General features: G+C 45.2%; 1 protein-coding gene across 1 annotated transcript in view; it reads left to right on the top strand.

The window, feature by feature from the left end:
- Positions 1–12,777, top strand: part of LOC110987819 (peptidyl-glycine alpha-amidating monooxygenase B-like) — a 138,248-nt gene that overhangs the window by 18,295 nt on the left and 107,176 nt on the right. Inside the window, exons 2-3 of the mRNA XM_087137264.1 lie at positions 1,285–1,360; positions 1,818–1,905. Of these exons, the coding sequence (XP_086993390.1) occupies positions 1,285–1,360; positions 1,818–1,905 (164 nt within the window). The remainder of the gene's footprint in view (positions 1–1,284; positions 1,361–1,817; positions 1,906–12,777) is intronic.

Below are 12,777 nucleotides of genomic sequence, written 5' to 3'. Positions count from 1 at the left end.
ATCAGTTGTCTTTTTTTAATACATGTACTTTTGTATGCATGGACTGCCGCAACCACGGAACGAAAGCGCCACGTTCACTTCAGACTCGTGCACAGAAGTGCACATGACATTGTATGTACCAAAGACGCGGTGCTATACGATCTTTGGTATATGTACTCAGGTTGCATGTTGTGCGTGCACAAGGTTAGTGGGCGTTGTAAGAAACTACGGGTGACAGCTAGGGACATCAGAAAAGCTCGGACAACTTTTAAAGAAAAAAAAATGCGGCAAGATTTTTTGAGGCGGGCGCTGATGCTAAACTAATTATTTTTTTATGTGGCCTTTTCTCCTTTTTCAGACTCCCGTTCTATAGGGTTTGTACATGTTTGTACATTGGTTTTGTGTATACACAGCCATGTGTTGTGGATGAAAATATATGCGACCTCATTGATGCCATCTTGAGACCTACAAGTCAGATTAGATTGAAACGTGGTATGTTTATAGACAACCATGTGTTATAGATCAAAATGTAGGCAAAGCAATGCTGACATCATCAGCGGTTGTGTGGGTGCGTCCTATGTATACTGTACAATGCTCACCGCGCTGTGTATCTGAAAGTACAAGTCTCGTTGGTTGAAACATGGTTTGTGCATAGAGAGGAATGTGGATTAAATGAAAATGTACATGTAGGTAACATTGTGATGACTTTGTTTATGGTCATGGAGGGCAGCCTATATGTGCAATATTCACAGCTCTATATACATCCGAAAGTACAAGTCTTATTGGGTCGAAACTTGTGTGTGCATAGCCATGTGTTATAGATGGAAATGAAAGTTATGTCATGATGACGTCAATGGCACTCATGTAAGGGCATCCTATTTGTACAATTCAGAGCTCTATATATCCGAAAGTACAAGTCCTTCATGGTTCAAACCACTGGGTTGACACATGGTATGTGCACAGACCGCAATGTGTTGTAGAAGATACGCAACGTAATGGTAATCCTCATGCGATTCCATATGAATATTCAAATTCTGCATATTTTAACATTCTTTTTAACACATCTTGTAATAAAACCAGTATTTTGGTATACAAGGCCTTTGTAATCCAAAGTAGAGCTTATGTGAGAACCAGTCATTAAAAAAAATGCCGAAATAGCCCTTGTTTGTTCACAAACAGGTCAAGTGAAGTTAAATCTTTGATTTTTTCACCTTCACGACAAAGTGAAACAAAGAAACAGCTATTGCTCGGCGGATAAACAGTCATTTGATGTATTTTTTATCTGTATTCATGCCTCTTTACCAGGGTGTTGCTCCAGAGGGCAGAAAAGTCTCATGTTTAAACAAACACATCTCGGAAGACGATGGTGAAATCCACATAGGTGGGTATTATTTTTCGTTAACACATGACAAATTTCTTGTAGTGGGAAGCATGGAGAATAATATATACAACTTTTTAAATGCATCCCGAATGCCAGATGAGATTTCGAAAGGGAGAGCTGGATATCACACCACACCATGAGGCGCTGGCACGGAACACCTTGACACTAGAGTTCCTCATTGTGGCCGACAGGCCAAGATTTTAGCAATAGTCATTTCCATAATATAGATTTCTTTTTCAGTAATTTTAACACCTGCATCACACACAGATTTCCCATAATGCTTCTCAAAAATCTATTTTAGCCTCAGTAGAAACATATCCACTTGGCCTGGTCCAAAGGGGTACTTGTTATGCAACCCAAGAGGCGAATTGAATCTCAGGTGTTTGTGGCACCATGAGGGGAACATTGGCCATTAAAAATAAATTGAAACAGAAGTCCATTTTTCTTTTTTATACAGTTGGTTTCAAGCCTGAATCACGAGACAGAAGTGTGGATAAGATAATTCTGTACGGCTGTCCTCAACTTGCAACTGGACAATCTGTCAAGTAAGCACAAGCTACAGTCAATTTTCCTGAAATATTTTCAAAAGACAATGCAGGTCAGTGATGTGTGATGTTGAAAAGACACAGTCCCACAGTTGCAGCCTTCCCTAAATGAAGTAACGAAACTATTGACGAAAAGCAAACTTGGTTTAAACATAGTGAGAGGACTAAGCTTTTTTGTAAAACAGTTCCTTGAGGAAGGCTGTCATTTTGAAGGAATTAAACACAAAAGACTTATACAACAATGTGTAAAGATGCATTTTTGGAAATTAACTTAATAGGCAATGGGTTGCAACGATGCACGTGTGAGCGTGGTTGCTGTAATTTGTCGGTTCAGTGCGCAACACTGCACAGCTGTAAAGCACCCTTCGTTTAATATTTGGGAATTTTATTAGCGCAGACCAACCTAATGTACATATGGCAAATGCTGGACCGTGGCTTTTAGAAAAATGTTATTCAATAACACCTCAGAGAGTTTCACTCTTCTTATTGGTCAAAAGTGTGTCACGTGGCTAATCTCAAACGGCTAAACACAGGCTGATTTGCGCAGCGTCACTCAGTATGCACCGCACGCGTGCCATTCTCCATATAAGGAATTCATTTAGTAGTACTCTCAGTGATCTCAATTATATAGACCTAATAATGGAAGGAGAGCCAAACATGAAGTCCACATAAAGCCATTTTGGAAAGATCAGATGTGACGGGGCACTTTTGAACTCATACTCTTATGTGTCACCTGCACTGTATTGCGCGTATTCCTTCTGTGGTCTATTTTGTGAAAAGGAGATTTTGAAGTATTTCCAAGATGAGCAGATTTTAGATTTCTATTTCTTTAATTGAAAATATTTCAACCTTACTGTTACTTACAATGGCCAATGGGTGAACAGCGCAGAACACAGAAACTGGAGGCCACGGACGAGCTGGTCAAAATGCAACTTCAACTGGCCTTGTTCACAAGCCAACCATATTGAATAGATTAAACCAAATGGCTTCCATGTGAAAGTCCACTGCTTAAATGATGTAGGGGCACCCTCTATGGTAGAAAGTTTTCATTGACTAAGCTACATCAGGGTTTTTTATAAGGTTGCGGCCATATTGTGCGCCAACTGTTAGCACTAGTGGGTGATTGTTGATCCTCATTAGAAAGAGTGGATAGGACACTTGGTTGCACTAAATACGCACCTGTAAAAAACAGTGCAAATCGGAGGGAAATACGTAGGCCTCGCAATTTTCACTGGAAATACAAGTGTTGCACCCCGGGTAACACAAAGTGTTACACCAAAGGTGTACATTAAAAGAGTTTCACTCTGTAAGAAAAGGAACAGCACATGGACGCTAGTGAGTTGAGGTGTTGCAGTCGATGTTCACTCTTCAAAATGTAGAGTCAGAATGACTCAGCTAACTTTAAATCATACATGAAAACCATTTAACAAAACACAGCCTAAATAGCATCGAATCAAAGTCACAAAGGCTTGTTTACATAGAAACTCTGTTTACAAAAACAACATATTTCTCCAGGAAATCATCAAAACACAAACTGAATCCAGAAATCGATTCCAGAATCGATAAAATATCGATTCAAGCAGAAGGTCAGTGTCACAGTATAATCGATTCTACAACCTAAATCGATACTGAACCTGCTCCAAGCACTGACTGTTTATCTCAGCACTTCCTGGGCCCTAATTATCTATGCATGGCTGGCTTTCCCCATGCTGCACACAGAGCTAATGGAGAAGTCTGCCTCATGGCCTCAGACAAAGGAAACTGGCAGAAATCCAAACTGGTGAGGCCAACTTCCCAAACATTCTCATACTTTAAAATTACATATCTCAGCTTCTCTATCAGAAATACACACACTGGATGTAAGAATCTGTCCTTCGGATGCTTTACATTATTATCGTATCCAATTCTAGCAACCAGGTTGAGGAAGGACTGCATTTTAGGGTCAACAAAAATATAGGTACAAAAGAAGGAAAAACATGAAAAGTCTATCACGCCGAACCATAATTCTCAACCAGTGCCTTTCCTAATTACAATCACTACTGTACAATAATTGCCCATATTTCATACTTCAGTCTATGAGTAAAAGCAGGGAAAGTTCTTGGAGTCAGAGAGTGAAGGGAAAGAACAGCAAGGTTCACAAAAAAAGAAAGATAAGAGTTCAGTAACAGAGTCTAAGCACAAGAAATGGAAAGAATAGAGACTGAAGAAATTACAATACATCTGGGCAAAACTTACTTTTTCTAAATATCTACATGAAAAGGGACCTTGCATTGAGAGAACCATACTCCTTTGTTCTCCGGCATATTCTGCCCATGTGCACAGTCCAAATGTCTGAGTTCTTCAACTAGACACAAATCTATCAACACAGTTTAAACAAATCATAGGCAACATCCAATATAAAATGCTAATTAAAGTACAGGAGCATAAATAACCAGACAAGTTATAGCCGAAAAATAAGAAGTACAACATACCTGTAAGAAAAGGAACAGCACATGGACGTGTAGAGGGGACTCTTTTCACTTAGTTGTTTTTGCTTTACCTGCTTGTATATAGGAGTTGTCCCCCTGCTTTTAACATTGAATTTCTTGTTAGCTTGCCCTGAATTTGCTAGGAGTGGTTCCCCCCCTTTCCAAAATAATCCCCAGAGTAAATACCCTGTCATGCCCTATTGCACAAGACCTGATGCATGTGAGTTCCTTAGAGATAGTCAGATGCGGACCGGCAGCAAGAGAGACCACAGCATCCACATTAACAGCTCTTTTTTTTACTAAGCAACTTCTGCCTTCAGCTTTGGTCTGCTGTGAACTTGGTTTCTTGCGTGATTGCTTTAATTTTGCGACTATTTACTAGTGCTGTGTTGGTTAATAATTTAAGTCCGTGTCCGTTAATAATTTAAGTCGGTATTGGTTAATAATTTAAGTCCGTGTTGGTTAATAATTTAAGTCTGTGTTGGTACTGGTTGACGTTTTTCTTGGTTTAAGCAGTATTGTTGGTTTAAGTTAATTGGTTACGAGTTGAGTATATTTCCTGGTCTATACATTTAAAAACTCAGCTAAAATCACTGGTTCTAATTGAGAGGTTTGTTTTGGATTTTTTTCTACTCTGTTCACAGTGAAATAAATATTTTTTGTTGTTCTTTGCTTGTTGAAATCAAATTTGATCTTCCTTTGTCATTTCTTTTTGAGAATATCTTGCGACTCTTCCTTTTGATCCCTGGTTCATGTTGGTTTTCGCGAGTTCCCCCATTGTGTGTCTTTTTTCCAGGTTACTTTTTTTTTTAAATTTTTGGTGGAGAATCCGGGTAGGAATTACTGTCTTTTGTAGGACTTAGCTTGATATTCTCAGGGTGGTCAAAGGTGGTCGTAATTGGTCTTAGTTATTCGGTCATTAACCAACACAGCTCTGGTGATAGAAGCACTGTTTTGGCATGATGGCGGTGCCAAGTTCACCCATGTTCTCGCCTACACACTTTGGCAATCTTCACGGGTTGACACCACAACCACTGCAGGCAGCTACAGGAGTCATGGGGACGCCGCCGTGTCCCCCAGATATGCTGGCACCACCAACTCCAAAGCAGTTACCTGAGATCCATGAATTCAACCCCATCCCGAACCAAGCCACCAGCATCCCAGCCGTTCCTTCTGTCAATCCGAGGACCATCACTACCCACCAGCTGAAGGGGGTGTCAACCTTCTCTGGCAGAGACAAAAATATCAGAGTGGAGGACTGGGTTCGGGATATGACATATCTGCTTGGAGCCAAGGGTCTGGCCACAGATGGCGTCAAGTTTCAGGAGATTTTGCGCCACACAAGCGGACGAGCTCGTGACGTCATCCTAAACCTGGAGGGCAGGTCACTAGCAGGAGTGACGGCAGAGGAGGCCTTCCAGGAACTGCTGGAAGAGTTTGGGGAAGACGGCTTTGTCACGTCGCCTATGACGCGGTTTTATTCAAGAGAACAGAAGGCAGGCGAGACGGCCAGTGAGTTTGCCGTGGCGCTAGAGACTCTCCTGCGAAGGATTGAGGAGCGCGGCCGACAGCAGGGTCGCCGCAGCCTGTTTGGGGACAGCAGAGACGTCCTCTTAACCACTCAATTCATGGCCGGTCTGCGGGATGGTAGGACGAAGCAGAGACTTGCCCCGATGCAGCCAAGGAGAATGAGCTATAGAGACCTCAGAGCTGAGCTGCGTGTTATAGCAGAGGAGCAACACCACAGCGACGAACAGACGAGACGAAGGATGAGGGGTGACGATGACCATCACTTCTATACCATGAGTGAGGTGGCCACCAAAGACCCTATAAAACCAACCACGGCGGCCAGCAGCCCTGCGCAACAAGGACCGAAGAACAAGTCTTCGTCAGAATCGACAAGGAAGATGCAAGGTGGGACTGATCTGCAAGATCTTATCACCAAACAACTGGAGGAGATGCAGGCTATGCGTCTAGAGCAGAGGGAGACCCTTCAACAAGTGCAGAAGGATCAGAGCCTGCTGAACCACCGTCTGACACAGCTGGAAGAGGCTGTCTTTGCACCTCAAGTGCACCAGCGGTACCACCAGTCTGGCCAGCCGCAGCAGCGACCCCAATTCTCAGGCTGCTACACGTGTGGAAGCAAGCAGCACCTGGCAAGGAGCTGTCCAGAGAATCAGCGCCAAGCACACCAGCAAGCTCCCCAGATGAAGTCGTTCATTCCTCGACAGGCAGCCTCAACACCAGTTCACCACAGTGGGTCGTTAAACGGGAACAACCCACGGATGTAGGGCTATCCGCGGGTTCTGAGTTCAAACGCCCCTCCCCAACTCTCTCTACAAATGACCATGAATCCGCACAGTTACCATTGGCTGGACCAGTTAACCGAGTTGAAGTCAAGGTTTCTGGAGTCAACTGTACAGCACTGCTGGACACTGGGTCCCAGGTGACCACAATTACCTGTGAATTTGTCAAGCAGCATCCGGTACTTAGCAGCCAGAAGCCACGACCAACAGAGATGTCCATCAAGGGAGCTGGAGGACAGCCAGTTCAACACTTCGGGGTCATCACAGTAGATGTTCACGCCATGGGTCAGTTTATAGGCAAAGTCCCAGCGTTTGTGGTGTCGCAAACCGAGTTTCGGCGAGACACCCCAGCCCTCGTTGGAACCAATGTGATTCGTGCATGTAGAGATCAAATGAAGTCGTCTTTGGGAAAGCGCTTCATGGAGAGTAAAGTGCTGTCACAGTCCTGGCTTCAGGCCTTCCAGTTCGTTAATGGGGATGGGGCTGACCTCGCCGGCGAGGATGGACAAATTGGGTTTCTGCGCTATGTTGGGAGACGCCCATTAGTAATACAACCTGGTGCAGAAGCTACTGTTCCAGCTAGAGTACCCAACCACACCAGAGGGAGAAGCTTCACTGCGTTAGTAGAGGGCACCAACCGCAAGGGCCTAGTTGCAGGGAAGATGTTGGTGGATGTAACAGGTCGGAGAGTACCAGTTCGGGTGTGCAACACATCTGACCATGCTGTGAGGGTAAGACGACATGAAGGGGTGGCGACGCTCTGTTGTGTTACCGAAGTCCAGCCAGTGACCACGCCCTCTCAAGATGTGGCTATTATGGAGCAAGCGGTAGGTGGCTCTTGCAGTTTGCCAGACGTGAACTTCGAAGGTGTCGACTTCACCCCATCGCAAACGGAGGCAATTGAGCAGCTACTCAGACAGAATGCTGATGTTTTCTCGCAGAGCCCTTTCGACATGGGTGTTACCAGCACAGTGGAGCACGAAATCCCACTCACCGACCCAACCCCCTTCCGACTACCATACAGACGAGTCCCCCCTTCACAGTTTCAGGAGGTCCGAGGCCACTTGGAAGAGCTGAAACAAGCCGGGGTCATCCAGCCCAGTCAGAGCCCGTACGCTTCTCCGATTGTCATCGTGCACAAGAAAGATGGCAAAATTCGACTTTGCGTCGATTACCGGAAGCTGAATTCCAGGACAACGAGAGATGCGTTTCCGCTCCCAAGAATAGATGAGGCTTTGGATGCTCTTGGGAAGGCCAAGTTCTTCTCCTGCCTTGATCTGACCTCGGGCTACCACCAAGTGAAGATGGCATCTAAGGATCAACCGAAGACGGCCTTCACATCCCCGATGGGCTTGTTTGAATTTACGAGGATGCCATTTGGCCTCGTGAATGCACCGGCCACATTCCAAAGGCTAATGTCGGTGGTATTTGGCGACATGGCGTTTGAGAGTGTGTTAATTTACCTCTACGACATCATCGTCTTCATTAGCACTGTAGAGGAGCACGTAGAACGCCTTGGGAGAGTCCTAGCCAGGGTACGGGAACACGGGCTGAAACTGAAGCCGTCAAAATGCCAGCTTTTTAAGAGAGAAGTGCAGTACCTTGGCCATGTAGTTTCTGCAGAGGGAATCGCCACTGATCAGGCAAAGGTTGCTGCAGTGAAGAGCTGGCCAGTTCCACAAAGCAAGAAGGATGTCCGCAGCTTCCTGGGGCTCACCGGCTACTACCGGAGGTTCGTTCAAGGGTATGCAAAAACTGCTGCTCCTCTCTTCGCATTGATTGGCGGCAAGCGAGGTTCGAGAGACCCCCCCTTCAAATGGAGCAATGAGTGCCAAAAAGCGTTCACCACCCTGGTTTCCAAGTTGACCTCAGCACCTATACTAGCTTTTGCAGATTATAGCGTACCATTCACCGTGCAGACAGATGCATCCCTTGATGGCCTGGGAGCTGTCCTGACTCAAGAACGAGATGGCAAAGAAAGGGTCATCGCATACGCAAGTCGCACCTTAACAGAAGCAGAGACAAAGTACCCCGCTCACAAACTAGAGTTCAAGGCACTACATTGGGCGGTAACGACTAAGTTCAGGGAGTACCTGTACGGCAACCGACTGACCGCGGTGACTGACAACAACCCACTCACGTATGTCTTGAACAAGGCAAAGCTTGATGCTACCGGTCAACGTTGGGTTAGTGATCTTGCCGTTTTCAACATGGATATCATCTACCGGCCAGGCAAGTCTAATGCCAATGCAGACTCTCTGTCCCGCATTCCAAGATCTGATGTGGTGAGGATCCTGGACGAAACAGAGGGTAGCAGAGGTCGAAATGGAAGACAGGAAACAAGGGACGCCAAAAGATCAGCAGCCAAAACAGATGCGGGTAGTCAGGGAGAAGATGGCATGGCTTCCATCGAGGGGCAGGAACAGCAGCCGAGGGCGAACCTTGAAGATAAGGCTGTCAGGCATGTCCATCAGCTCACAACTGGTACGAGGAGTAGCATACCACCACCCCCAAGCATAGGGCAAACATCAGACAGCAGTGACACTACTGATCACCCATCTCCCATGAAGTCTTCTTCCGATGCAGCCTTAGACAGAGACAGCAATGAAGTAGGTGCCAAGTCTTCTTCAGAAGGAGCCAAGGTGGGCACATGTGTTGATCTACCAGGAGGCCTTCGTCTGCTCGAGGCACAGCAAGAGGACCCAACAACTCGGCGTGTTGTGGAGTTGAAGTCAGCCCAGCCAGGGAGGCCAAGTCGAAGAAGAATGGCACGGGAAACAAAAGAAGTTAAGACCCTACTTCGAGCATGGGACTTCTTGGCTGTGAGGCAAGGTGTCTTGGTCTACGAGAAGGACCAGGAAGACAGAGGTGAGACACCAACCTTAATAGTGCTCCCCAAGGAGATGAAGAGGCCCGTCCTTCAGCATGTCCACGACCTGATGGGACATCTTGGCTTCGAGAAGGTTTATCAGCATGTCCGGGATAGGTACTGATGTGAAGTCGTACATCGACAAGTGTAAAAGATGCGCCCTGAGAAAAACACCAGACACGAAAAGGCATGCAAGTCTGCAGAGTATCAACACAACACGGCCCTTGGAACTTGTCTGCATAGACTTCCTAAGCTTGGAGAGGTCAAGAGGAGGCTTTGAGCATGTACTTGTGGTCACTGATCACTACACCAGATACGCACAGGCATACCCGACTCGTGATGAGAGGGCAACAACCGTAGCGCGCGTCCTATGGGAGAGGTACATCGCCAATTACGGCATCCCTGAGCGACTCCACTCGGACCAAGGAAAGAGTTTTGAGTCGGCAGTCATAAAGGAGCTGTGTCACCTGCTGGGCATGAGGAAGAGCAAGACGTCGCCATACCACCCACAAGGCAACGGTATGACAGAGAGGTTCAATCGCACGTTGTTGTCGATGCTGGGAACCCTTGAGCCAGCGCAGAAATCCAACTGGGCAATGCACCTCCAGACCCTCACATATGCCTACAACTGTGCCAAACACGAGAGTACGGGGTACTCCCCTTTTTACTTGATGTATATGAGAAAGCCTCGTCTGCCAGTCGATCTCCTCCTTCGGCCAAGGTTCCAGGAAGCAGAGGATGTCCACCCACAATCCACCTATGTTCAGCAGCTTGGGGAACGGCTACAAGAAGCTACAAGGAGGGTGGAGCAGTTGGCAAAGGTGGCCAGGCAGAAACAGAAGGCGACATATGATAAGAAGTCGAAAGATCTAGCCCTTCATCCCGGTGACCTTGTACTGGTGGCCAACAAGTCGCTACGGGGTAGGTGTAAGCTGAAAGACAGGTGGGAGTCGGTACCCTACACAGTCCTCAGTCAGCTGGGAAACCTACCAGTATACACGGTGCAACTCCTCGGATCAACAAAGACGCGCAACATTCATCGGAACCTTCTCACTATCTGCCCTTTTGACGTAGAAGAGCCAGCATCCGTCATCGATTCTCTTCCTCCCCCAGCGCAGTTTCAAGATGTGTGGAACACCTTGGAGACAAATGATCATTCTCTTACACCCCCACTGCAGTTTCAAGATGTGGCAACAGATGGCATTTGTGCATTCCCTCCACCACTGCAGTTCAGCGATGTGTGTGCTGATGTATTGAGAACAGAAGACAGCCCGTACAGCGACATGGATGATGAGGCATCTACCTCAAGTGGCACCGACATCGATGAAGCTACTGACTCGTCCAGCTCAGAGAGTTCACAAAGTTCTATCTATCGGCGCCCAAAGAGGAACATCAGACCACCAGTGAGGTTTGGGGACTGGAACTGAACTCTTAGAGAGTGAACAAAGCCAAGTTAGAATTATTTCTTTAGACATTGCTGTGGAAAGCAATGATTTCACAGGGCGTGGATGTAGAGGGGACTCTTTTCACTTAGTTGTTTTTGCTTTACCTGCTTGTATATAGGAGTTGTCCCCCTGCTTTTAACATTGAATTTCTTGTTAGCTTGCCCTGAATTTGCTAGGAGTGGTTCCCCCCCTTTCCAAAATAATCCCCAGAGTAAATACCCTGTCATGCCCTATTGCACAAGACCTGATGCATGTGAGTTCCTTAGAGATAGTCAGATGCGGACCGGCAGCAAGAGAGACCACAGCATCCACATTAACAGCTCTTTTTTTTTACTAAGCAACTTCTGCCTTCAGCTTTGGTCTGCTGTGAACTTGGTTTCTTGCGTGATTGCTTTAATTTTGCGACTATTTACTAGTGCTATGTTGGTTAATAATTTAAGTCCGTGTCCGTTAATAATTTAAGTCGGTATTGGTTAATAATTTAAGTCCGTGTTGGTTAATAATTTAAGTCTGTGTTGGTACTGGTTGACGTTTTTCTTGGTTTAAGCAGTATTGTTGGTTTAAGTTAATTGGTTACGAGTTGAGTATATTTCCTGGTCTATACATTTAAAAACTCAGCTAAAATCACTGGTTCTAATTGAGAGGTTTGTTTTGGATTTTTTTCTACTCTGTTCACAGTGAAATAAATATTTTTTGTTGTTCTTTGCTTGTTGAAATCAAATTTGATCTTCCTTTGTCATTTCTTTTTGAGAATATCTTGCGACTCTTCCTTTTGATCCCTGGTTCATGTTGGTTTTGCGAGTTCCCCCATTGTGTGTCTTTTTTCCAGGTTACAGACGCTAGTGAGTTGAGGTGTTGCAGTCGATGTTCACTCTTCAAAATGTAGAGTCAGAATGACTCAGCTGAGGACAAAGACTCCAACTCCTCGTGCACTAGGCCCATGTGGCTTCCAGGAAAGATTATGCAACAGGTAGTTTCCCAACTGCTGTTCCATGTCACACCCCACATCAGTGCACTCACTGTACACTAAACAGAAGTAGGCTTACTTAAAAAAAAGGGGGGTCCAACAAACAATGAGAGACTGTGCCTCTGGTACACAACGGACATCTCAAGCTAATCTGTCCATGGTCTCTACACACAAGATTATAATCGAAATTTTTTTTGTTTAATTTCAGCTTCAGTTTTTTGTTATTCAGTCTTCTCCAAAAATACCCCTAAAATATTAGTCAAAATATGTGCTCAGGTCAGAACGTAGCCACCCACCTTTTTTGCAAAATTTGCCCTGACAAGTTGGGAGTTTGGGTGAACAAAATACCCCAAGTTGGAAGCCACAAGTAAAAAATTCCTGATTCATGGAAGTTTTTTTATGGATGGTCCCGAACATGGCACCTTGTATTGTGAGCAACCCGTGAAATTAGCCAAAAAGGTCGCGCATAGAAATCTAGTTATTCAGTGAAATGCACTTGTATGATTGGGCATAGTGAGGGTTTAGAAAACACGGACAGTTAGGTCTGAGTGTGTTAAGGCATTTTTGTAGCAGCTTTATCGAATTTTAGTTAAGACCGTCACTTGTCACTTCCATTAATTGTTTAAAAGGAAATCTGCTCTCAAAGAATCCAAACACTCGGACAGCTTCTCTTTGCTAATCCTTTGTGTACTCTCATTGGAAAAAATATCAAATGCAAATCACACAATGGAATGTAAAATACAAATAATGCAGACAAACTATAACCATTGAAATTACAGTATTGAGTGCCTAAACAATCTCAGATATAATGACATAC

Source organism: Acanthaster planci, linkage group LG05 (genome assembly GCF_054643075.1).
Source record: "Acanthaster planci isolate LZ-2023a linkage group LG05, COTS_SCS, whole genome shotgun sequence".
Lineage (NCBI taxonomy): Eukaryota > Metazoa > Echinodermata > Asteroidea > Valvatida > Acanthasteridae > Acanthaster > Acanthaster planci.
This window is presented reverse-complemented; position numbering and strand designations above follow the sequence as displayed.